The sequence below is a fragment of the Chiloscyllium punctatum genome, chromosome 25 (assembly GCF_047496795.1).
Source record: "Chiloscyllium punctatum isolate Juve2018m chromosome 25, sChiPun1.3, whole genome shotgun sequence".
In the NCBI taxonomy this organism is placed as follows: Eukaryota; Metazoa; Chordata; class Chondrichthyes; order Orectolobiformes; family Hemiscylliidae; genus Chiloscyllium; species Chiloscyllium punctatum.
The window spans coordinates 35,175,610-35,202,675 of record NC_092763.1 but is presented as its reverse complement, the minus strand read 5'-3'; the positions used below and the strand labels follow the sequence as shown (position 1 = coordinate 35,202,675).

General features: G+C 40.2%; 1 protein-coding gene across 9 annotated transcripts in view; it reads right to left on the bottom strand.

Moving 5' to 3' along the window:
- Positions 1-27,066, bottom strand: part of LOC140495844 (ATP-binding cassette sub-family C member 5-like) — a 190,835-nt gene that overhangs the window by 8,858 nt on the left and 154,911 nt on the right. For 7 of the 9 annotated variants that reach the window (XM_072595007.1, XM_072595008.1, XM_072595009.1 and 4 more), the window contains 6 exons: positions 25,258-25,386; positions 21,537-21,723; positions 17,338-17,460; positions 10,041-10,230; positions 5,607-5,766; positions 5,345-5,423 (listed from right to left, as the gene is read on the bottom strand). In XM_072595007.1, coding sequence (XP_072451108.1) covers positions 5,345-5,423; positions 5,607-5,766; positions 10,041-10,230; positions 17,338-17,460; positions 21,537-21,723; positions 25,258-25,386 — 868 coding nt within the window. Of the gene's footprint in view, positions 1-5,344; positions 5,424-5,606; positions 5,767-10,040; positions 10,231-13,933; positions 17,312-17,337; positions 17,461-21,536; positions 21,724-25,257; positions 25,387-27,066 lie in introns of those variants that run through there. The other 2 variants (XM_072595011.1, XM_072595016.1) reach the window with 2 other exon arrangements.

Here is a 27,066-nt window from a genome sequence, read left to right as displayed (position 1 = left end):
ACTATCTTCAGCTAGAAGTACTGAATTGATAATCCATTTCAGTCACCTCTTGAGGCCCCCAGCATCTCAGATGCAAGTCTTCAGCAAATTTGATTCACTGTGTGTGATACCAAGCAGCACCTGAAAGCATGGATACAGCAAAATTATGGACCTTGTCAACATCCTAGCAGTATTATGCCAAGCTTTATGCCATAAACTAACTTGGCCTCTAGCCAAGCATTTCCTTTTTAGCTAAATGCCATATTCTTAAAAAATGTAGAAAGTGCCTACGCACTGCTGCAAAAGCCCAATGGGTTTACTCTCAGTTATCAAAGTGATAAAAAGCTATCAAGCAGCATTTACTCAAAAATAACATGCTCACTACCACTGTTTGGATTCTGCCCTGAATGTTTCATCTCCGGACTTCAATGCAGGTTTGGTTCAATCATGGACAAAAGAGTAACATTCAAAGATGAGGTGAGAAAGACATAAAGGCAATATTTGATCAGCATGGCCTCTAAAAGAATCAGCAAATCTGAAATCAATGCGGGAGTGGGGTCCTACACTGCATTGGTTGGACTCATACTTGGCACAGTGGAATCAGGCCAAGGAAATGAGAGCAGAAGATTCTCAGGCTAGATATTTTCTGCAACATAATCAGAGATATTTTTACACATCTCCGGAGCAGATGGGACATATCCCATGCTGGCCCAGAGGTAGGGACCCTATATCTGCACTATAAGATCCCCCAAGTTCCTTCGGCTAGTCTCCAAAGTCAGACCATCTTCAGCTGCTCCATCAATAAGCATCTCTCCGACATAAGGCCAGAAGAGCGATGTTGGTGTTTTCTGCGTTCAGTACTACTCACAACATCTCAGATATTGAAGCAGTCTTCATGCACAAGGTCAACAAGCAACAGAAGCAGGCATTATCATTGCAGAATCCTCCACCATCAACAACTTGGGGGTACCACTGGTTACCGACCTAACCAGACAATCTATACAAATAATGGGCTGGAAATTTCACCCAAATTGCCATTTTGCCGTTTCTTTTTACTAAAGGAGAAAGCTCTACATTTCTGAGAGGAGATTCCAATCAGACATCCTTCAGGAAACAGGAGCTTTACTGTTTTTGCACCATAGTTCTTCTGTGGTGCAAAAGTGTCAGGGAAGGCAAACCATGCCCTCCTTTCACAACAATCAGCTGCCACATTGTGATATTCAAAGGTCCAGCCACTTTCTATAATAGCTGCTGTCAAACAGTAAGTACATAAGGCAAGTTTACTGTTGAGTATCGGAAGAATAAGGTGCCAAATTGATAGAGGGTTGGATGCTGGGGCTCAGGTAGGTACAATGCCAGGGCACTAGGTAAATCATGTCAGCTGGTAGGGGGTTAAGTGACAGATGAGTCGGGAGTACAGTGCGAAGTGGATAGGATATCAAGTGGAAAAGGGGTAGGGTGTTAACTGGATAGGGAAAAGGGCAAACTATGTGATGTAGTGTTTAAGGTAGCTTGGGCAGGTGGGAGAAATGTGGGCCAATGGGAGCAGGAATAGTGAGTGGAAGTCAGATCTGACAAAGGCAAGACCATATCCAGCGGCAGAGAAAGGGAGGTCAGGCAAGCGGTGGAAGGGGATGACCAGTCAGGGTGTTTGGTGGGGTGGGGTGGGCAGGGGTTTAGTGAAGTGGTCTGGGAGAATTTTATTTGTGAATCTATAAGGTGTGCATAGGGACAATTGAATACTTACTCAGGAGTTAGACTACATATTTAACAATCTGGCTTTTGTTGAGTAACTATTTACTTAATTTCACCGTATCCTTGATTTGAATTGAAACTTTTGAAGGTTCCAGGTGTAGAGGAATTGCTCAGTGGAATCTTCAGCTATCAGGCAATTCCTTCAGCATTTACTGCTAGGAACTCCACAAGGTACCTATTCGTAACTCCCAACTATGTTGGAATAATGATTGTCAGGCCATTGGAAAATTTCAGCCACTGTCTCACTGGAATAGTTCAAAAGCTGGGAATTCTGTGGCAAGTAACTCAATTCTTGACTTCCCATTGCCTGTTCATCATCTGTTAGCACAAGTTAGCAATGTGGCTGAATAATTTCCACTTGCTTGTGTTATGTTCCCTAAGGAGATGCACAAACCAAAGTATCGAGGTTGAATTTCAGCTTCAGGCTGTGTGGAGTTAGCACATTGTCGCCATGCCTGCGTGGGTTCAAAGATGTGCAGGTTAGGTGGATTGGCCATGGTAAATTGCCCATAGTGTGAAAGGATGTATAGGTTAGGCGGACTAGCAATGGAGAAAGCAGGATTACAGGGATAGGGTAGGGGGGTCAGTCTTGGTGGAATGGTCTTTGAAGTGTCGGAGTGAACTTGTTGGGCCGAATGGTTTGTTTCCACACTGTGGGAATTCTATGAACAACATTTCTTAAATGACTGCCAAATTTAGAAAGTTACGAAACAAGATTCCACTTCCTCATTTTTATAGTAATATAAATCAGAATCAAGATCAGTTATGTCTAAATTAACAAACAGAATGAACTGTAAAGTATACATAGTACAATAGGTAATTTCTCTGAGGACTGTGAGACTTTGGAACTCGCTGCATTTGGAGACGGTGGAGGCAGGGCTATTAAATATTTTTAAAGATAGAGGTAGAAGGATTTTTGTGAGGGAATCAAAAGATTATTGAGTTTGGAACTGGGAATGCACAACTTGGATCTCAATAGGGCCTGCCATGATCTCACTGAATGGTGATTCCCTACTACTCACTATTGACTTTAACAACTTTAAAGATTTTTAAAAATCACACAACACCAGGTTATAGTCCAACAGGTTTAATTGGAAGCACACTAGCTTTTGGAGCGATTCTTCAATGTATAATTTCAGTTACATCACACTGCAAATTTTTGCTAGAAATTCTGTGTTACAATCGAGCCCTCCACAATCACCTGATGAAGGAGTGTCGCTCCGAAAGCTAGTGTGCTTCCAATTAAACCTGTTGGACTATAACCTGGTGTTGTGTGATTTTTAACTTTGTACACCCCAGTCCAACACCAGCATCTCCGAATCTTAAAGGTTTTTAGAAGACTAAATATTTGCACAATTATTACAACTGTCAACAGAAATCAAATGAGTAACTAATCACATGTATTTCAATCTGGTCTTGTGGCACAGTCGTAGCATTCTACATCGAAGTCACAGAGATGGAGTCCAACAGCCTGACTTGATGGCAACAGAAGGTGCATTCACAATGTGGCTAAACAGGTTGTCACTGTAAATACTTTCAATACACCAATGGTATGTGATAAGAACATAAGAGTCTCCAGATCAGCTAGAATCATGTGGTAGCTGCAGCACAACAGCTTCCCCAGATTAGATTAGATTCCCTACTGTGTGGAAACAGGCCCTTCGGCCCATTAAAAGAATTAATGCGCAGGTTCTTGCCATGAGTTGCACTCTGTGGTAAAAGTCCTCCTAGGTTCAAGGGATGACTAGACAAAGATAGACAGAGTTGATGATCCTGCTAAATAGTGCTGGTGCAGAGTCCTTCATGCTGCTTAACACTTGGCCAGCTGTGTCAGGCTAACAGAGGGCATTGGCGGGTGTATAAAACTATCAAATGGTTCTGCGGGTATTCACATGTGACAATAATGTTTGCTTTACAAACATTAGTTAACATCTTCACCAGTAGGAGATCCAATGTGATTCATGTGGCAAGTGAGACTGCATGCAGTGGGTATCATTTTTGTCAGAAAATGGCAATTATAGCAAACAATTGTTACGACCGAACTCAATTTCATGCCTAAAGCCATTTACTGCAGCTTATGTCTTGTCATTTTGTACGCAACTGAATTCTATCACATGGAATAAAATTCACTGATCAGTAACAGTGTGTGTCCCATAATTTTCAGTTAACATTAAGATTTAATAATCAGAGCTGTCAGTACACAGAATAATATAGTACATCCTTGTATGAGGATGCGATCAGTTATGTCAAAGAATAATAAATAACTCTCAATCATTGATAAATTGTAGGGATTGTTTTGACTCCAGAACAAACACGTTTCGACTTTCTGATGATGATGGAATCTCTGTGTACTAAATGAGATCTTATCACACTCTGTGATCTTCTTTGTACATTATTGTACCTGCACTGATCTCTCAAATTCATAGGAAAGTAACAATCTTCATAAAAGATGAAAAATACCGCTTTACTGCAGCAAGTTGTGCCCTTCTGGAGTTGGGTGTACTACAGAAGAGTGCATCCTGCTGCAGTACAAAAATTCAGTCCAGCAGGAGAATACAACTAATCCATGGAATAAAATTAGCACCCAGGCCATTCAAATTAAGAAAATACAGTTTTTCAAAAGAGTTTACAAAATTTTAAAGCTCAATTTCCATGGAAGTTACAACACAACAGTGATATCAGAGAGAGAGTCATCAAGTCTCTTGTAGTAAAAAAATGCCATGCAATATTCCTACAAATATCTCAGCTGCAAATTTGACGCACTGATAAAAATAAAACTTGCCACAATAGTGGGCAGCACTGTGGCACAGTGGTTAGCACTGCTGTCTGTGTGGAGTTTGCACGTTCTCCCTGGTGTCTGCATGGGTTTCTTCCTGGTGCTCCGGTTTCCTCCCACAGTCCAAAAATGTGGGGGTTAGGTGAACTGGCCATGCTAAATTGCCTGTAGTGTTAGGTATAGGGGTAAATGTAGGGGAATGGGTCTGGTTGGGTTGCTCTTCGGAGGGTCGGTGTGGACTTGTTGGGCCGAAGGGCCCGTTTCCACACTAAGTAATCTAATCTAATCAAAAATTTTGTATGATGAGACTTATCATAAAAATCTTGTCAAATTATTCAAGTTATCTTGACAATGTCTTCCTAAATCGATGTTCCCACCAGCCTGTTGCACTGTTAGTTGCACTTCCTGGTCCTTTTAAGATTCACATACACTGCACATTTGCATACCTGAAAGGAAATTTTGTACAGCCTATTGGATTAGATTTGTGTGTGGTCTTGCACCCACACAGCTGAGAAGGAACATTGCTGTAGAGTCTTCAAAAACAGAATACACCACTTTGGAGCACCTGAGAGCATTTTTTCCATAATAAAAGGTACTCTATAAACACTTCTTTAATAAATATTGTTACAATGAAAATATTAGAACTAAAAACAATTATATTTTGTTTCTGTGATGTGACAAGGGAACTTTCTGATGAGATAGAATTGTAAAGAAATGATGGTATGAAGGGGAAAACCAAGATGTCTCAAACACTACAAACATACAAGATCTAACAGATATATGCAATATAAATGCAAATTTATGTTACTTCACTTATATTTAACCAATACTTACACTTTCTTTCATGTGAACTCTTTCTAATGCATCCCAAATTTGCAAATCAGTGTACTGATTGTAGGGATCAAGGTTTGTCCTGAAATAAACGTAGAAACAACAAAATTATTCATAATGTGGATTTATTGTTAATATAGCTGTCATGTTACCACAGGATCTAGACTTAAGATAAATGAAGATTTTCCTCATATATGGTATCATCAATACTACCAATCTTGGCATAATATGTCAGGAACTGTCCTTAGCCAAGTTAGATACATACCTGACTGTCCCAACAAACAGCACAGGCTCCTGTGGAATAATGGATAGCTTCTTTCTCAGGTCATCCAATCCAATATCCCTAATCTTCACGCCATCTATTGTAATAGATCCATTGCAAATTTCTACCAGTCTGAATAAAGTCACTCCTAGGGATGATTTCCCTGTGTATAAAACATGGTATATGGAATCAATTAATAAATTGTTACCATTCATCATCTTCTTGCAAGTGGCTTTCCATTCATAAAATAATTTAACCACCATTTAATGTACTCAAGTTAAAAGGAATATCTCTTGAAGTTCTAAATTGGAGAAAGGCCAATTCTGACGGCATTAGGCAAGAACTTTCAAAAGCTGATTGGAGACAGGTGTTTGCAGGTAAAGGGACAGCTGGAAAATGGGAAGCCTTCAGAAATGAGATAACGAGAGTCCAGAGAAAGTATATTCCTCAGGGTGAAAGGAAAGGCTGGTAGGTATAGGGAATGTAGGATGACTAAAGAAATTGAGGTATTGGTTAAGAAAAAGAAGGAAGCATATGTCAGGTATAGACAGGATAGATCGATTGAATCCTTAGAAGAGTGTAAAGGCAGTAGCAGTATACTCAAGAAAGAAATCAGGAGGGCAGAAAGGGGACATGAGATAGCTTTGGCAAATAGAGTTAAAGAGAATCTAAAGGGTTTTTATAATACATAAAGGACAAAAGGGTAAATAGGGAGAGAATAGGGCTCCTCAGAGATCAGCAAGGTGGCCTTTGTGTGGAGCCACAGGAGATGGGGCAGATACTAAACGAGTATTTTGCATCAGTATTTACCGTGGAAAAGGACATAGAAGATATAGAATGTAGGGAAATAGATGGTGACATCTTGAAAAATGTCCAGATTACACAGGAGGAAGTGCTGCATTGCTTGAAATGCATAAAAGTGGATACGTCCCCAGAACCTGATCAGCTGTACCCTAGAACTCTGTGGGAAGCGAAGGAAGCGATTGCTGGGCCTCTTACTGATATATTTGTATCATTGATAGGCACAGGTGAGGTGCCGGAAGACTGGAGGTTGGCTAACGTGGTGCCACTGTTTAAGAAACGTGGTAAGGATAAGCCAGGGAACTATGGAGCAGTGAGCCTGACATTGGTGGTGGTCAAGTTGTCGGAGGGACATGATGTCCATATATTTAGAAAGGCAAGGACTGATTAGGGATAGTCAACATCGCTTTATACGTGGAAAATCATGTCTCACATACTTGATTGAGTTTTTGGAAGAAGTAACAAAGAGGATTGATGAGGGCAGAGCAGTAGATGTGATCTATATGGACTTCACTAAGGTGTTCGACAAGGTTCCCCATGGGAGACTGGTGGGCAAGGTTAGATCTCATGGAATACAGGGAGAATGAGGCATTTGGTTACAGAACTGTCTCAAAGGTAGAAGATAGAGCGTGGTGGTGGAGGGTTGGTTTTCAGACAGCAAGGGAGCAGTTAAGTGGCTTGTTTTAAAGTGTAATATTACTTCTTTTTAAATCTACAATAGTAAATACAGTGGGGACTTTGATGACATTTTTTCATTGAGATCTGTCTCTTGATTAAACTTTAAAAATATAAAAACATAGCTACTAAGCTAGCCTGGAGCAGTGTTTGCAGAGCAGTAACAGTGTACTATTTTCTTGGTCTGTAAATTGTTTAGTTGCAAAGATGGAGGAAAATCGACGTTTCAGGCAAAAGCCCTTCATCAGGAATGAGGCTGGGATCCTCGGGAGTGGGGAGATAAATGGGAAGGGGATGGGGCTGGGGACAAGGTAGCTGAGAGTGCAATGTTGGGGGTATAGATGATAGGTTGGAGAGGAGGGTGATGCAGATAGGTGGGTAGAAAGATGGACAGATGGGACAGGTCATGAGAATGGTGCTGAGCTGGAAGGTTAGAGCTGGGGTAAAGTGGCGGGAGAGGAAATGGGGAAACTGGTGAAATCCACATTGATGCCCTGGGGTTGGAGGGTCCCGAGGTGGAAGATGAGGCGTTCTTCCTCTAGGTGTCAGGTAGTAAGGGAGTGGTAATAGAGGAGGCCCAGACCTGCATATCCTCAGCAGAATGGGAGGGGGAGTTGAAGTGTTCAGCCATGGGGCGATGGGGTTGTTTGGTGCAGGGAACCTGGAGATGTTCTCTGAAGCTCTCTGCGAGTAGGTGTCCTGTCTCCCCAATGTAGGTGAAACTTTGATGGATGTGGAAAGCTCCTTTGGGTTTTGCAATTCCTGCGGTGGCAGGGGAAGGTGCCAGGAGGGGAGAGTGAGTTGTTGGGGGGTTGTGGATCTTCCCCTGCCACCGCAGGAATCGTAAAACTTGCGCCCATACCTCTCCCCTCACCTCCGCCCAAGGTCTCAAAGGAGCCTTCCACATCCATCAAAGTTTCACCTGCACTTCCACACATCATTTACTGTATCTGTTGCTCCCGATGTGGCCTCCTCTACATTTCAAAGATGTTACCAGGGCTGGAGATAGAGGCTGAATAGACTGGGGCATATTTCTTGGAGTGTCGGAGGCTGAGGGACGACCTTATCGAGGCTTATAAAATCATAAGGGGCATGGATAGGGTAAATAAACAAGATCTTTTCTCAGGAGCGGGGGAGTCCAAAACCAGAAGGCATAGATTTAAGGTGAGAGGGAAAAAATTAAAAAGAGATTTAAGGGGCAACATTTTCACACAGAGGGTGGTGCTTGTGTGGAATGAGGCGTCAGAGGAAGTGGTAGAGGCTGGTACATTTAAGACATTTAAAAGGCATCTGGATGGATATATGAATAAGAAAGGTTTAGAGGGATGTGGACCAAATGCTATCTTTGAAACTATTAAGTAAAGCTATGAATGGAGCAGGAACATAAATTGCACATTGCAAGATCTGTCTTTTTACTCATTCAGAGGAAGTGGTGTTCAACTAGCTGAGCGAACCTTTATTGCCTTTTCCTAGTTATCCTTGAGAAGGTGGTGGTGAGCTGCCTTTTTGAAACACTGAAATCCATTTGGCATTAGTAATGCAGTTCACAATGTAATTGGGGAGTTCCAGGATTTTGAATCAATGACACTGAATAAATAACAATATTTTTCTAAGTCAGGATGGGGAGTGGTTTGGAGACAAAAACTGCAGGAGATGATATTTCTGTGCATCTACTGTCCTTCTCCTTCTACATAGACAATAGGAGCAGGAATACGCCATTTGACCCCTTCAGCCCGCTCCACAATTCCATATGATGAATGGTTGATCATTGAACTTAATATCCTAAACCTACCCTCCTTGTGTCCCTTGATCCTTTTAGCCAAAAGAACCATATTTACTTTCTTCTTGAAAACACAATATTTTGGCAGGAACTACTTTCTTTGGCTCTAAATTCCACAGACTCATGACTCACTGGGTGAAATAATTTCTCATTTCAGTCCTAAAAGGTTTACCCCTAACCCTTAAACTATGAACCCTAGTTCTGGATCCCGCCAAAATAAGAAACATCCTTCCTGCATCCAACCCTTCTAGTCCTGTTAGAATTTATATGCTTCAATGAGATTCCACCACACCCCTCCACCCCAATTCTTCTATGCTGCAGTGAATATAAATCTGACCCAATCTCTCCTCATCTATCAGTCCTGCTATCCCAGGGAATCAATTTGCTTAACCTTTCCCTGTACTCCCCTCTATAACGACAGCACCCTTCCTCAAATAAGGAGAGCAAAACTGCACACAATATTCCAGGTATGGTCTCACCAATACCTTCTATGATTGAACTAAGACATTGAAGGCCAACAAAGAGTTCTCCTTCTTTACTGCTTGCTGCACGTGCTTGCTTATTTTCAGTGACTAGTGCACATAGACACTCAATCTCACTGAACATTCTCCTCTCTCAATTTATAACCACTCAAATAATATCTGCCTTCTCATCTTTGCTACCGAAATGGATAATCTCACAATTGTCCATCCACGTTATACTGCATCTTCCATGAATTTGACCATTTAATCAGCCTGTTCAAGTCACACTGCAACATTCTCCACACAACTCATCCTTTCTCACAATTTTGTTCATTTACAAATTTTTCAGTATTCATGGAACCAGGGTTGCAGACATGTGTGGACACTGCAAACTACAAGTTCCCCTCAGAGCCACTCATCCTTCTGACTAGGAACAGTAAAGCTGTTCCTTCAGTGTGGGTATAAAATATTACGTCTACCTCAGGAGAGTAATTCAGGCAGATCCCAATTTAAAATATTTAGAATTGGTCCGAGGCCTAATGAACCTCAAACATTCAAAATCTTTGCCTTCACGTCGGAAACAGATTCTTTATTTGGTAACATTAGATATTTTACTTATGGTCATTTGTTCAGGGCCACAGTCTTGACATTGTTTCAGATAAATTAAGCACATTCAACATTCTTCAAAATAAATCATAAATAGTGGAAAAAGAGATATACCCGATCCTGTTCTTCCGACAATTCCTATTTTTTCTCGAGGTTTAATAGTAAATGTAACTTTCTTCAGCACAACTGGTAAGGTATCACGGTAACACATTTCCACTTCCTCAAACTGGATTTGTCCTTCCTGAGGCCAATCAGGGGGAGGTGCTGTCTCTGGAATATGTGACGGTGCTTCAGATTCCAAATTCTAGATGTGATACAGAACTCATTAACATTACAATACCAAATTCTAACAGTAATATATTAATGGAACAATAAAGAAGTTTGCTCAGAAAAGATGCTAAGTTGCATTTTTTTTGTGATATCACAAACTGGGCAGTGCTATATTCTTCTCAAAGTTATTATCATCAATTTATAGATACAAAACAAAAACAAGGGCGCACAAGGTTGAATTTGAATGTATCTCTATTTTTCTCTCCAGGTGCTGCATTTGCTGTTTTTATTTAACACAAAGGAGGAAGAATACAATCAAACACTAAAAATTTTCCAAGGTTATGTTCCACTTCAGTCAAATGTAATTCCATGTTAAATTAGTCAGATGATTAATCATTTCTCACAGATTTCTAAGTGGTGTATGTGGATTATTGTCTGTGAAAAAAATCCTGACACTACTTCATGAGGTAAAGAATTAGGAAGTGTGGTTATTTCACAGTTTTAAGGTAATATCAAGGGATAAAATGTCTAAGAGACAGGCAGCTAATGATTAAGGAATACTATCACTATGATCATCAAGAAGTGAAATTTGGTAGCTCTTCCAACATTCACATGCCTAAAAAAACAGCAAGAAGCATGAAAGTTGGAACAGGACCTGATACTCTGGGCAGAATCTTTGTGGTTTTGGATTAACTTCAAAAGGAGGGGTTTCCAGAGGAAAAAAAAGGGCTATGACCTACAGAGCTGGGGAAGCCTGCTTATCTTCTAACAATTGGGCATCTGATGGAACTGGAAGCAAAAGCAAAGAGGTGGCTCTCAGAGACCAACTCCCTGCATTAGGTCCAGCTTCATGTCATATCGAGATTAGTGTAGATCGAGCGATCACCCCAAAATGACAACCTGCAATGGAGATGGTCAGTGGTACTGACATTACAATAGTAATCCTGAGACCTAAGCAATGTTCTAGGGACCCAGGGTTAAATCCTTCCAGAGCAGATGGTGCAACTAGAATTTGATCAGCTCAGGAAGATGAGATCACAGACAGAGGTGAATATATAGTTCAGGGAATTCAGAAGCAATGTGAGAACAGAACTGGTGAATCTTTACTTTCTTTATCGATTTAAAATAAATTCAGTAGTCCAATGAAAAAGTTAATGACATAGCTGACTCAATGACACATATCAGTCAATCACTTTGAAATAACTCAATAGAAGCCTGTATCCCATCACCTTGTTACCCCATAATAATATGCCGTTCTCTACTGTGATCTGGCCTCTCTGGTTCCAAAAAGATTTCAATTCTGGTTATGACACAAATAACTTCTTGGTTTTCCCATCACCACCAGCTGTTTCAGTTTTGCCAAGGCCACAAACCTCTAGCAGGAGATGTAAATTTCCAGCAGGAGTTTGTGACCTATTATTGTAACAAATTTACATCCATAAAAGGTATTGGTGGAACTTCCTGACTCCAAATATGACTGCCAAACATGCTTCTCTATCTGGGCATAGTTATGCTCTGCATTAGCCAGAGTCCTAGATGCATGTTATTCAGTATTCCTCTCCTTTGGGCCACCTATGAGTTAATATTACCCCTATGCCATACAGGAAAGCATTGCACGTCAATATCCGATCTTGCTTGGAATCATAGTGCGCCAACACCTTTGAGGATGAAATCTGTTTCGAAAAACTATTGCGACCATTTCCTAGGCTGACACTTTTCTACGTTGATGCAAAAGTGCTAGGATGGAGGTCAGGCTATGCATGAACTTTCTGTAATAATTCACCAGCCCAAGGAAAGACCAAGACTCTGGTACAGATGTGGGAGCCAAGGAAATGTTTGATTATCCTCATTTTATCATCCAGTGGGTGTACCCTGGTCTTGTAGACTCTATAGTCCAAGTAGGTCACTTAGGGTACCTGGGACACACATTTTTCCCTTCTAAGGCATACATCTGCCTGGGCGAAATGTCTAAGGAAATGTTCAAGTTCTAAGTGCTCATTATTAGTCTTCCCTGTCTTTAGCATGGCATCAAGGTAAATAGCAACCTGAGGTAGATGTTGTAAAATGTTCTCCATTATCTGCTAAAAAATTGCATTTGCATACCCCAAATGGCAGTCTGTTATATGAGTACAATAATATAATTATAGTTACGGGTGTTAATTGTAGCATACTTCCTGGATTCCTCATAGAACTGCAATTGCAAGAACACATGGCTAATGTCCAGCTTCGCAAAGGATAGTCTCTCTGCCAGCTTTGTATGTAAATCCTCTATGGGACAGATTAGGTATTTGTCCAGTTACAAAAAAAGAGGTTTACTATTTCTTTAAAATCCCCACAAAGGTGAACTGACACTTTAGACATCACAATCGGTAAGACCAGTGCTGCCCATCTGCAAACTGGATAGGGTTTATGCTTCCTTCACTTTCCAGCCTTCTGATTTCAACCTCTACTTTTGCCCCCCAGGCAAATGGCGCTGGGTAGGCCTTGCAGAATCATGGAATTGCTTCCTGGACAACATAAAGGTGGCCTTAGCTCCGTTGATAATCTTTAGGTCTTCCTGAAAAACTTGAGGGTATTTAATTAGAACTTCACTCAGGCAGCCATTTTCTGATCGAAAAATAGAGCCAATCTAGGTCAATCTTTCTGAACCAGTTTTGCCTCATCAAGCTTGACGGCAAACCTATTACTGCAGTCAGTGGTAACTGAACCAGTTGCTTCTCATAAAAGACTGGAACCAAAGTTGTACTCTTGATCTGTAAAAGCTCCCCAGTCTAGCTGAGTTCTTGTGCAAACTTAACGGTTCGAGTCCAGAGTAAATTTTGTTCAAGGTTGGTCCTAGGATCACTGAAACAGCCACACCAGTATCAAACTCCATTAAAACCAAGGGACCATTTAACTAGATTGGTTAAGTGGTTGGTGGATTCTGATTTGGATGTTGCTAAACAAATTAACTGATCCAAACCAGATTTAGTTGGATTTTCAAGGGTGTGCACTCTCCTGGATATTGCTCTATGTGTTCTCCTACTCAATTTAGATCTCTTGAGACCCGTTTGCTGTCTGCGTCTGCATACCAGCAGCAACCACCAAGGCTTGCTGGCCCTGATCCTGAAGAAAATTGTAACCGTTTGGCTGAGGCTTCCTACAGTCCCTTTATTCAGAACATGTCCTGAGTGTAATTACCTTCATCCAAGTGATGTTCCCCAAGCTCAGTCGAGGGTATCTATTTCTACCAAAATACTCTACTCCAGTTTCCATATTTTCTAATGACAAAGCCAGTTGTTGTGCTGGCTTGAAGTCCAGTTGGAGTTCAGCTAGTAGGTGCTTTTGCATGGTTACGGTTACATCATTAGTCCCACATACCAAACCAACAAACCATGTCTCAGCATCTCATTAATGGTTAAACCAACATCACATGCTTCTGCCCTGGTTCTCAAATTGCTCAAGTAAAACCAATAACATTTCAGAATTAGAGGCAACTTGGGATAGTATTTCTTAACTAAATCCATCAACTCTTGAAATGTTTTAGTATCATGCCTTTGGGAAATTTATGCTCCGAATAACCAAAAACATCTGCGGGTGCACAAGCTGCCAGGAAAATTACTTATGCTTTTCAGCTGCCCCAATGTCACTTGCCTAGAAAAAAAACACATTCCTTCTACATACTGGGCCCAGTCTTAAATGGCAGGATTGAACAAGTCAAGCTTCGCAGACAATGGCGAGATGCCAGAAATGCTTACCCAATTTCAAAGATGACTGTTGTGAGCGTGCTTTACTCACATCGCCACTGAAATAGGAGGCCAGTCCTGTCAACAAGTCACCATTTATTTACACGTGGGAAGTCCTTGACACCGATCCAGCTCCCTCTGAGCCTGCTCTCAGAGCAAACGTGATGAGATGACAACTTCTTAAGTTTTAATAGTGATCACAACTTCTTAAGTTTTAAGATAGCTATGAATAAGGATGTGTCAGGACCTTGTGGGAAGGTACTAAATTGTACTAAATTACATCAGTGTTAGGCAGAAGCTAGCAAGTATTAATAGGAGGAGCTGTTATTGGGCAAGCCTAACTTTGACATGCAGGAGTTGTTCAAAGACCTATTGATCAGAGTTCAGGACCAGCATATTCCAGTAAGGAGGAAGGACAAGAATGGCAAGGCAAGGGACACTTGCGTAACGAGGTAGACTGTGAATTTAGTCAAAAGAGAAAAAGCATATATAAGGTTTAGGAATCAAAGGTCGGACAGGACCCTTAAGTAATATAAAGAAAGCAGGAAATAAACCAAGCAGGGTATCAGGAGAGCAAGAAGGGGCCACTAAATTACCTTGGCAAGTAGGGCTAAAGAGAATCCCAAGGCATTCTATACATTCGTTAAAACAGAAGAATAACTCAGGAGAACATAGGACCCCTCAAGGATAAAGGAGGAAACTTGTGCTTGGAGGGAGAGGATGTGGATGAGATCCTAAACCAATATATTGTGTCAGTATTCATCCGGGAGAAGGATTCGGAGGATAGTGAGATTACTGTGGAACATGCTAATATGCTAAGGCATTTTGAGAAAAAGAAAGAGTGGTGTTGGGTCTCTTGGAGAGCATTAGGGTAAATAAGTCCCTACGGCCCGATTGTATTAACCCTAGGTTATTGACAGAAGCAACAGAGGAGGTTGCTGGGGCCTTGACTAAGATCTTTGTATCCTCACTAGCCATTGGAAAGGTCCCAGAGGACTAGTGAGTAGCTAATGTTGTTCTCTGTTCAAGAAGAGAAATAGAGATCATTCAGGAAACCATAGACCAGTGGTTGGAAAGCTCTTGGAGACAATTCTTAGGGATAGGATTTATGTGCATTTAAAAAAGCATGGGTTAATTAGGGTAAGTAAGCATGGTTTTGTATAGAGTAGGTCATGTCTTACTTGCTTGACTGAATTTTTTGAGGATGTGATGAAGGTAATCGATGAGAGTAGAGTAGTGGATGTTGTACACGTGGACTTTAGTAAGGCTTTTGACAAGGTCCCTCATGGTAGGCTTATCCAGAAGATTAAAATGCACGGGATCCATGGTGAATTGGCCACTTGGATTCAGAACTGGCTTGCGCATAGAAGCAAAGGTAGTGGTGGAAGTGTGCTTCGCTGGCTGGAAGTACGTGACTAGTAGCATTCTACAGGGATCCATACGAGGACCTCTGTTATTTATGATGCATATAAATGACTTGGATGAAAATGTCAATGGGTGGGTTAGTAAGCTTACAGACAATACGAAGATCCATAGAGTTGTGGATAGTGTAGAACTTTGTCAAAGGATACAGCGGGATATAGATCAGTTGCAGATATGGGTAGAGAAATAGGCTTCCAAATTCCCTGAACTGTATACTCACTCCGGCTGTGTTGCATTTTGGAAGTGATCTTTCTTGGCCATACAAAGCTTTATTATCGTGCACTTTCAACAGGCCCTTTCTTAAATAGAGCTGAGGTGACCACATTAGTTAAGCTTCAATAGTATTTAAAACCTGTTAAAGCCCTATTCATGTTTCAGGTGTGTAGTGACTGCAGTGAGTCAGACATCATAGAACATAGAACAGTACAGGAGCTAACTGAATTGCAAGCAAACTGGTACAATGTCAACAAAGTTAAAGAGGTAAACACATGGCTCAAAGATTGGAGCAGGAGAATTGGGTTTGAATTCATGGGACATTGGCACCAGCACAGGGGAAGGAGGGAGCTGTTTCAATTGGACAGGCTCCACCTGAATGATGTTGGGACCAGAGTCCCAGTGAATTGCATAACTAGAGTTGTGGATAGGGCTTTAAATTAAATAGTGAGTGTCAGGTAGGTTCAGTTGCAGGGAACATTATAGAAAAATTGAAAGAGGAAAAGGCTCAGCAGAGGTTACTAAAGTTTCCAGAACAAGTGATAGAACAGAAGAGTATGAAAAGGGTCATACTCAGGCACAGCAGATGAGGGGACAACTATGAGAAAGGGGGCAGTCAATGCAGGACTGACAGTGTTGTACTTGAATGCATGAAGTATGTGAAATATGAGCTTATAGAATAGATTAATATTGGCAGATAGATTTTTGTGCATATCCCAAAAATGTGGCTGCTACAGGATCAGGGCTAGGAACTATATATCCAAGGATACGCATTATTTCAAAGGCAGACAAATGGGCAGAGGGGGAGGGTTGCTTAGTTAATAAGAAATGAAATTAAATCAACCGCAAGAAGTGTTTTTGAGTCAGAAGGTGTAAAATCTGTGATGGTAGAGTTGAGAAACTGAAGCAAGAACGACCTTGTTGGGAGTTGTGTACAGGCCTCCTAGTCAGAATGTGGGGAAGAAAGTAAATTGGGAGATAGAAAATGCACTTAACAAAAGCGCTATGACAATAATCATGGGGGACTTCAACATGCAGGTGGACTGGGAAAATCAGATTGGAAAGTGTGAGGTTATTCATTTTGGTTGGAAGATTAGAGGTGTAAACAATAGTCAAAAGGGGGAATGACTTCAGAAATCTGAAGCACAAAGGGTACAAGTAGTTCAGATGCAGTGGCAGTTAGGAAGGCAAATGCATTGTTAGTATTTATTTCAAGAGGGATAGAATACAAAAGCAGAGATGTACTGCTGAGGATGTACAAGGCTCTGGAATTTTGAATTTTGAATAATTTTGGTTATAGTCTCAGTCAAGTAAAAACTATGTGAAAGACCAAAGAGTTCAAGAACGCATATATGAAGACCTCAGTGAAAAAGTAACATCAGGCAAAAAGTTATTGCAACTGGCATCAGGAAAGCTTGATGGCAACATCTTGTAGTGTCTATGATGATGAATTGATAATGATGACTGATTGTCTCATTATGGCAGGATTCATAGTTTTTAATAAAGCTCTTTCAGTCAAACTTTCGGAATAATTGTCCCACATCTTAGATTTACATAGTTTTGATAGCATAGATATGGAATAATAGCATGTACCTGCAGAGAAAAAGGCAATTTAATTATAAAAACTAACTCTATGGAACAGATATTTAAATATTTCACACACAATTATGTATTGAAGATAAATAATTCTATGACAATCAAGCTGTATAAGTGAGATTTAACCTGTAAGTTACTGGAAACATTGTAAATATCTCAGCTGTGATCGATGCTACAAAACTCACCATTATGTAATGCCTGATCCTTTCTACAGACGTGAATCTGGCTTCTGATTCTGATGCTAAGCGGACCGTAAATTGAAACAGTCCTGTCAGCTGATTGATAAACAAGGGGGGGAAGAAGATATTCTTAAGAAAGAAAATAAATTATCAGAATATAAATGCATATTTTGTTCGTTAAAAGAAACAGAGACATTTAAGAGATACTTTTAAGCAGTTTCCTAAAATAAAAATTTAAGATCCTAAAAAAAACATTTTAGTTATTACCGAAGATGGTATTTTGAGGTAAAGAACAAAATAGTATTGGGTTTCTTGAAGAGCATTAATGTGGATAAATCCCCAAGACCTGATGGTATCTACACCAGGTTATTGACAGAGGCAACAGAGGAGATTGCTGGTGCTTTGGCCAAGGTCTTTATATCCTCATTAGCATTGGTCAGGTCCTGGAGGACTGGTGAGTAGCTAATGTTGTTCCTCTGTTCAAGAGGAGAAATAGGGATAATCCAGGAAGTGACAGACCGGTGAGTCTCATATCAGTGGTTGGGAAGCAATTGGAGAGAATTCTTAATGATAGGATTTATGCACATTTGGAAAAGCATGGCATAACTAGGGGCAATCAGCAGGGCAGGTCATGTTTTACTAACTTGACTGAATTCTTTGAGAAAGTGATGAAGGTGATCGATGAGGGTAGAGCAGTGGATGTTGTCTACATGGATTTTAGTAAGGCTTTTGACAAAGTCCCTCATGGTAGGCTCATCCAGAAGATTAAGATGTGTGGGATCCATGATGACTTGGCCGCGCAAATTCAGATTTGGCTTGCCCATAGAAGGCAGAGGGCAGTGGTGGAAGGATGTTTTTCTGACTGGAGGTCCATGACTAATGCTGTTTTGCAGGGATCTGTATAGGGATCTCTGCTGTTTGTGATATATATAAATGACTTGAATGAAAATGTATACAGGTAGGCTAGTAAGTTTGCAGATGATACAAAGATTGGTGAAGTAGTGGATAGTTTAGAAAGTTGTCAAAGGCTACAGTAGGAAAAAAGATCAGTTGCAGATATGTGTCGAGAAATGGCAGATAGTTTAATCCTGGTAAATGTGGATTGCTACACTTTGGAGGGAAGGTTTATAGTTATTGGCGGCCCTTGGGCAGCATTGATGTACAGAGGGATCTTGGGGTTCAAGTCCATAGCTCCCTAAAAGTGGCCATGGAAGCAGATAGGGTGGTAAAGAAGGCAAATGGTATGCTTGCCTTTATTGGTCGAGGAATTGAGTACAAGATTCAGGATGTCATGTTGCAGATTTATAAGATTTTGGTTAGGCCACAATTGCATTCAGTTCTGGTCATCACAGTACAGGAAGGATGTGGAGTAAGAGCAGAGGAGGTTTGCCAGGATGCTGCCTGGATTAGAGGGTATGAACTGTAAGGGGCGGCTAGAAAAACATGTATTGTTTTCTCTGGAGTGCCAGAGACTAAGGGGAACTTTGATAAAAGTCTATAAAATTATGAGATGCATAGACAAGGTAAACCATCAGAATCTTTTTCCTGGAGTTGAAATGTGTAATACTGGGGGGCATGCATTTAGGTGAGTGGGCGAAAGTTCAAAAGGAGATGTGAGGGCCAGAGAGTGGGAGGTTTCTGGAACACGTTGCCACGGGTAGCAATAGGGGCATTTAAGAGACTTTTAGATAAGCACATGAATATGTAAAGACTGGAGGGATATGGACCAAGGACAGGCAGAAGGGATTAGTTGATTTGGCATCATGTTTAGCACAACATCATGGGAAGAAGGGCCCGTTCCTGAGCTGCACAATTCTATGTTCTATATTGCTCAAAATATTATGCTGTGAGATTCTTAAGACAATGGTCTGTGTCCTCAGATCCTCAGTTGATGAGCTTTCCATTTCAAATATGTCTGAGGAAAGAAGCTTTGTTATTGTACTGAGAAAGTTTGGTTCCTGGAGTTATGTTGAACTTGGGGGATGGAAACTGAGGTTGTAGGAAATGAAGCAGATGCTAATTCATGTAGTTTTAGAAATGTGCAGCCCAGAGATTTTAACTCCAATGACTCATTTGAAAATGCTGAAATTTGTTTTTTGAGGCCAGAAAGAATGCAAGGACAACAAAGAATGGGAGTGGAAAGTCATAGGATAATTAACATGGTTTGCACTGAATAGAATGAGGGAGGAGGCGATAAATATATTCGTTTTCATTAGTCTCGTTGGGAATTTAGAATAGTGGGAATGGAGGACAGGGCAATTGAATGATCCACCTGCAGACTGTAGGAGCAGTAGACTGGAGGATAGCAAATGTTGTTCCCTTGTTCAAGAAGGGGAGTAGAGAAAACTCTGATAATTATAGAGCAGACAGCCTTACTTCAGTTGTGGGTAAAGTGTTGGAAAGGGTTATAAGAGATAGGATTTATAATCATCTAGAAAGGAATAGGTTGATTAAGGATAGTCAACATGGCTTTGTGAAGGGTAGGTCATGCCTCACAAACCTTATTGAGTTCTTTGAGAAGATGACTAAACAGGTTAAAGCAGTTGATGTGGTGTATATAGATTTCAGTAAGGTATTTGATAAGGTTCCCTACAGTAGGCTATTGCACAAAATACGGAGGCATGGGAATGAGGGTGATTTTGTGATTTAGATCAGAAATTTAGTGGTTTAAATCAGAAAGAAGTGGTTGATGGGAAATGTTCATCCTGGAGTTCATTTACTAGTGGTGTACTGCAAGAATCTGTTTTTGATCCACTGCTGTTTGTCATTTTTATAAATGACCAAGATGAAGGCATAGAAGGATTGGTTAGTAAATTTGCAGATGACACTAAGGTTGGTGGAGTTGTGGATAGTGCAGAAGGATGTCGTAGGTTACAGAGGGTCATAGGTAAGCTGCCGAGCTGGGCTGAGAGGTCGCAAATGGAGTTTAATGTGGAGAAGTGTGAGGTGATTCACTTTGGAAGGAGCAAAAGGACTAAAGAGTACTGGGCTTATGGTAAGATTCTTGGTAGTGTAGTTGAGCAAAGATATCTCAGTGTCCACATACATAGATCCCTGAAAGTTGTCACCTGGGTTGATAGGTTGTTAAGAAAGCATATGGTGTGTTAGCTTTTATTAGTAGAGGAATAGAGTTTCATACTGCAGCTGTACAAAATGCTGGTGCAGCCGCACTGTTCTGGTCACCTCATTATAGGAAAGATGTGGAAGCTTTGGAAAGGGTTCAGTGGTGATTTACTAGGATGTTGCCTGTTATGGAGGGAAGGTTGAGGGACTTGAAGCTGTTTTCATTGGAGAGAAGAAGGTTGAGAGATTACTTAATTTAGACATATAAGATAATCAGAGGGTTAGATAGGGTGGACAGTGAGGGCCTTTTTCCTCAGATGGTGATGGCTAGCACAGGAGGGATAGCTTTACATTGAGGAGTAATTGGATTGACATATGGACTTCAGATTGGTTCCACGAGTCGGCGCGACAGTGAGAGCTGAAAGGCGTGTACTGCACTGTAACGTTTGATGTTCTATATTAAGGGTGTGAATTGGTTGCATAAATATAGGGAGCTAGCAAGCGGTTGGGTGTGAATTTTATGGATTGTGGTTAACTTCAAATAAAACTCTCACTAAAAGTGTTGACTTGGACTTGTTAAAAACAGTTATCTTCTAGCATATGAGAGTGAGGACATTAACCATCATACGAACCCTATACTCTTCATTATGAGATATTACAATACTTAATAATATCATAAATAAATTATATTCTCTTGTTCCTTTTCTGAATGCAGAGACTCATGCTGAGGTATTTAGGGAAAGATCCTTCAGTACCTTGCCCAAATTGTTATTATTAGTGAGGGGCTTTTGTGCATGTTGAGCACCTGTGGATAGAGTTCGATGTTGAAGGCAAGCCTGATCACTGGCCTCATCCAATGTTCAGACACTTTTCAAGATGGGTTATTTTATTCCCATCCACATCTCAGATCATTTAAGGTCAAGTTTAGTGTCTGAAGTCACTGTGGTTGAATCTTAGTTGTTCATTATAAATTAAATCAGAATCAATTTGATAAAATTGATAGCTATCAGGGAGCAAGTTAAATAGTGAAACATAAGTATCTGAGCTATCTTCAAATTTTTGTGACAAACTTCCACTTTGTAATTCATTCACAGTTTAATATTGCTAATGGATTGCAATTAAGTTCCTTAATTTGAAGTTACCTGGACTGCATGAGAGATGGCAAGGCCTGCATAAGCTGGCGGAATTCTTCCATGCATGAAAACCATCATTGCTGACACAACGGTGATAAGTATGATGCTTATAAGATCAAGGCGAACAGCCAACCATCGCATGCCACAGCTGAATAGAAAATGGGGTCCTTGATTGGAATCTAGTAGTTCCTGGTACCTAAAAGGAAAAGCACCAATTGAGTTAAATGGCACAGGCTGATTCCTAAAATGTTGGGAGAATTACAGGCATAAGCTGAAATTAATTGCTTTGCAGCAAAATTGCATCAATGCCCATGCACAACTTTTGACCACCAGATGTCAGCAGTGTTGTTTCTACTCCATGATTTGCCAACTTCACTTGTCATTTATTGGTACAAAAGCAAGTATTAGAAATTAGTTGGTAAAATGTTAGAGGGTCGATCCTGTTGCATGGTTCCCTGAGCATTTATGCTGCATACTGGTGGACTGCCAAGTAGCCACTGAAGTTGGTGGGTATTCGTTTTCGTGACAGAGGGTGGAAACACCCTAAAATTGGATTGAGAGAAAAAGAGATTTCAAAACAGTGTAATTAAATTATAATGCCATGGAGAACTTGCATTTGAATTCATTAGCATTACAAGTAAGGTACAAATTGCTTTTATTTATGAGTAAGCTCTACCATTCCTATTCTGCATTTAAATGGAAGTATGAAAACACTTAATTATAAATAGTATATTAGACACAAAGGGAATTCCAGGATTTCAATTGAGTGACAGTTGAGGAATGGCAATGTATTTTGGGGTCAGGATGGTGAATTGCTTGGAGGGGAATTTGCAGGTGATGGTGTTTCCTTGCATCTGCTGCCTTTGTCTTTCAAGATGGAAATGGCTATGGGTTTGTAAGATGTTGTTCAAGGATCTTTGATGAATTTCTGCAGTGCTTCTTGTAGATAGTACAAACTGCTGCTACTAAGTATTGGTGGTAGAGGCAATGGATGCTTGGAGATCTGGTACAAACAAACTGGCTGCTATGTCCTGGATGGTCAAGCTTCTTGGAGCTGCACTCCCCCAGAGAAGTGGGCAGTATTCCATCACACTCCTGACTTGTGCCTTGTAGATGTGGGTCAAGCTCTGGGGAGTCAGGAAGTGAAATACTCACTGCAGTATCCTATCCTCTGACCTGCTCTTGCTGCCACCATATTTAATGTAATGAATCCAGTTGAGTTTCTGATAAATATTAACCCCGCTCCCACACCATGATATTGATAGTGGAGGATTCAGTGATGGTTACACCATTGAATGCTGTCAGTTGCATCACCAACTATCAACATTCTAGGAGTTGCCATTGACCAGAAACTGAACTGGACCAGCCATGTAAATATTGTGCACCTCCAAGAGCAAGTCGGCATCTAGATATGCCTGCAAAATGTAACTTGTCCACAATCTTCACTTGGAATATTCTCTCCACTTGCCTGGATCAGTGCAACTCCAACAATACTCAAGAAGCTCAACAGCAATCAGGACAAAACAGTCCCTTGATTGGCACCCTATCTGCCACCAGCAATGCAAACCATAAAGGTGCACAACAGCAACTCAACAATGTTACGAATTGGGGTACCCTTTAAAACTAAAATTCTTGTAGCATTTTAAAGTGGATTAGGAAATGTAGCAAGACCTTAGCATCACTTAATGCATTGCATAAGGATAACAATGACCATGTTTGGTTTAAGTGGACTAAGAAATATACCAAAATAATGGGGCAGCTTAAAAAGGCTACAATGCAAACAACCTGTCTCATATCCATGATTCAGACAAGGCCGTTTACATGGTAGCAAGGGTCAATTTGTACAGAAAAAAGTGAGAGAAAACTGTTCCCCAACATATTTGCCTTCCAAGCACTGCTAGGAGCTGAACTGACTTACTCCACCAGAGAGAGAGACACTTGCAATGTTCTTGATCAAACATTTTATTATATCAAAACTTAACATGGTGATACTCCATAGCCTATACATTCCCCTTAATTTACTGCTTTGATTGGGAGACACACCTGCATCACCATCCCAATTAAGCCACTAGACACTGGAAATGACCCAGTGCATTATTACATTACTTGTGTAAAGGCTAGTTCAAAAATGCCCTCAGGGAGTTCCACATTTCTTTAGTCTAAGCTAGCGTGATTGAGGAGGCACTAGATGTCTTAATCAATGGATCATCATTCCATAAGGATAATTAACCTCACAACAATATTTGTTATTGTTATGCAAAGTTGGATTATTTAGTAATGATGTTGAAGAACAGGAACTCCTGGATTGTGTACAAGATGATTTTGAGTGATCAATATATTGAGGAACCAACTGAAAAACAGGTCATTCTAGATTGGGTATTCTGTAATAAGAAAGGAATAACTGGTAATCTAAGTGTGTGAGGCCCGTAGGGGAGAAGTTACCATAATATGATAGAATACTTCATTAAGATGGCGTGTGACATACTTATTGCTGAGACTATGATCCTGAATCTAAGTAATAGAAATTACGATGGTATGAGATATGAGCTGTGAATGATAAACTGAAAGTTTTTGCTTAAAGAGGAGATGGGGGATAGGAAAGGGCAAACATTTAAAGAGAGTGTGTGCAACAATTCTTCATTCCTGTCTGGCATCCTTCCATCGATGGAAATAATTTATCCCTATCCACACTATTCAGATCCCTCAAGATATTCAACATCTCCATCAAATCTCCTCTTCATTTTCTCCTCAAGGAGAACAGTCCCAGATTCTCCAATTTATCCACAAAACTGTACACCCTAGTTTCATACTCAGGAATCCTTTTGCACACTGTCACACCTTTTTAATGTGCTTTGCTCAGAAATAGAAACAATACCCAGTTGAAGCATAACCAGCATTTTATACAGGCTTATTATAAATTGCATCTTTTCCTGTTTGTCCATTTTTAAACAGCCTAGGTTTCCACATGCTGTATTAAATACTTTATCAATCGCCCTGCACCTTCAAGATTTGTGTACAAAAAACATCCCTTATTGTAAAAGCTATAAAGCATTCAGTGAAACGTAACGGTAATTTTGAAAAAAATACATACATCTATGTTCTCCTGAACCATGAAAACCACCTAGTAATACAGCTGGATTTTAATTTATAATTTGGCCTGTATCTGGAAAAACAATTTTGAATTGACCATGAAATACTGTTGTATAAAACGTCTATCAGTGGTGTTCATAACAGCTGAAAAATGTAAAGATAATGGTTGAGTACTAGAACATTGGCATCTGTATATTAATGTTGTCTATTGACCCTGAAATCCAAGGAAATCTCAAAAGGAATGAAATTAGATGGACTGCCTGGCATCAATCTCAGCACTGAAAATGACAACAGCAACACAAAGTCCTACAAAGTCCTGTTAAACCTGCAAAGTCCTACTTGCTAACACCAGGGGGGCTAGTGCCAAAATTTGGAGAGTTGTCTAATAGTAAGATAACAAAATGATAGTGAAACACAATGGGAAAAAAGGATGGAATGTAAGACTTTAAAACCATCATTATGTAATAGCCCAATTATTCTCCCATCCTCAACAGTGTGGTACCTGAAGACTGTACTTGGTCTGAACTCTCCATACACAAATCGCAGAAAAGTGCCATGCTTAAAAGATATTTTTATATTTTACATACAATAATTGTACCCTGCTGTAAATTCATATGTTTTAGAAGTATTTGCTACATACCTTTGCAGGAACTCACTTTCTTTGTCATAAGCATGGATGGTGGCTAAACCCTGGACACTGGAGGTGATATGTGATGTAAACGGTGACTGACTGATACTGTCCATACGCTTAAGCTCGCGAACTAAAACCCTATAGAAAGGTAGAGAATTCACCAGTTTATCACCAATTTTAATTTCCTTTCTATTCTGTTTTTTATTACTTTTGTCCAACAATAGAAATATACACAGATATGTATCGAAAGCTAATGACAGTCCTTTATGACTTCACTCTACTCAGCACCACTGAACTTGGATTGTAAATCTTTGACTTCACAATAAAATTCACTCATTCAACGACCATACATGTATTCTTTCCAGCAGCAAGGAAATGGTGTTTGACTCTCTTCCTGCTAACTCAACAACAATGAAGCTAGGGCTAGAGTTGCACAGCTGCCCAGGGCTCAAATCAACTCACATCTTCTGTAACACAATCAAATTCAATACCACTGTGGCCTGAATGACTTGTTATCATTCAGTAGGGTCTGACAGGATTTCAAATGGAACTAGAGACCAGCTAATGATTCTCTGCTGATGAAGGGATATTTCACAAGAATTCAAATTCAAGTGGAAAACTAACATTTACCAGGACAAACATATAATAGAAAGCAGGAGACAACAGCTTCGCTTCACTTGGAGGTCGCCACTGATGATGTTACCTAGCCAGGTAATGAAATGTCTGGATATCAAACCTACAGCTCAGCAAGCAAACCTACACCCCAACATTTACCATATGAGGAGAGCGGTGATCGGTTGTCAACTGCACTGTAATTGATTGAAGCACTGCTGTAGAAAATGCATCAATTGATGCTGGTTAACAGTTAAAAACCCAGCTTTTAAAAACTTTTAAACCCAGCAAGTTGAATCTGATTGTTTAAGGCTTTGCTCTGAGAAATAAACCAGTGAAGCTTTTCATCTTGCTCTCATCAGGATATTTTGCAAGAATACAAATTTAGTTGCTATTTATCAGTTCAGCCAGGATGTCAATGAATGGGTGAGCAAACTCAACAGGTTGAATAGCTTACTTCTGCTCTTACATCTTATTGTCAATATTCCTTCATCAACAGTGAATCATGACCTGTTCTCTAGTTTCATTTGAAATCCTGTCAGATCCTACTGAATGATAACAAGCCATTCAGGCCACAGTGGTACCCAATTTGATTGTGTTTCAGAGTATATGAGTTGATTTAAGCCCCAGGCAGTGCTGAACTGTAGCCCTAGCTTAATTGTTGCTGAGTTAACAGATATAGAATAAAAACCATTGCCTTGCTGATGGAAAGAGCAGATGCATGGTCATTGAATGAGTGAATTTTGTTGAGTGAATCAGCAATTGCCTCTCATGTGATTAAGGAATAATTTGGTGAGCACTGAATGTACAGGTGAAACAAGTAAGCAATGTGTTGGAGTTTTGTGATGTGTAACCAGAAAGATATATACCTGGACTCTGACTAGTCAACCTTTTAACTTCTGGGTGTTTAACATGGTTAACATAGTTCATTTTAAACAAAGAACTGCAGATGCTGGAGATCTGAAACAAAATCAGAAATTACTGAGAAACTCAGCAGGTTTGGCAACATCTGTGGAAGAAACTCTTCACTGAAGTTCTTGAAAGACTCAAAATATTAACTCTGTTTTCTTGCCACAGATGCTGCCAGACCACTGAGTTGCTCCAGCAATTCCTGTTTTTGTTATACTTAGTTAATTTACTTAGTAGGCCACAGAGATATCACCTTAAATAGATCTTATAAATTATTTTTAGGTATTTATCTCTTGC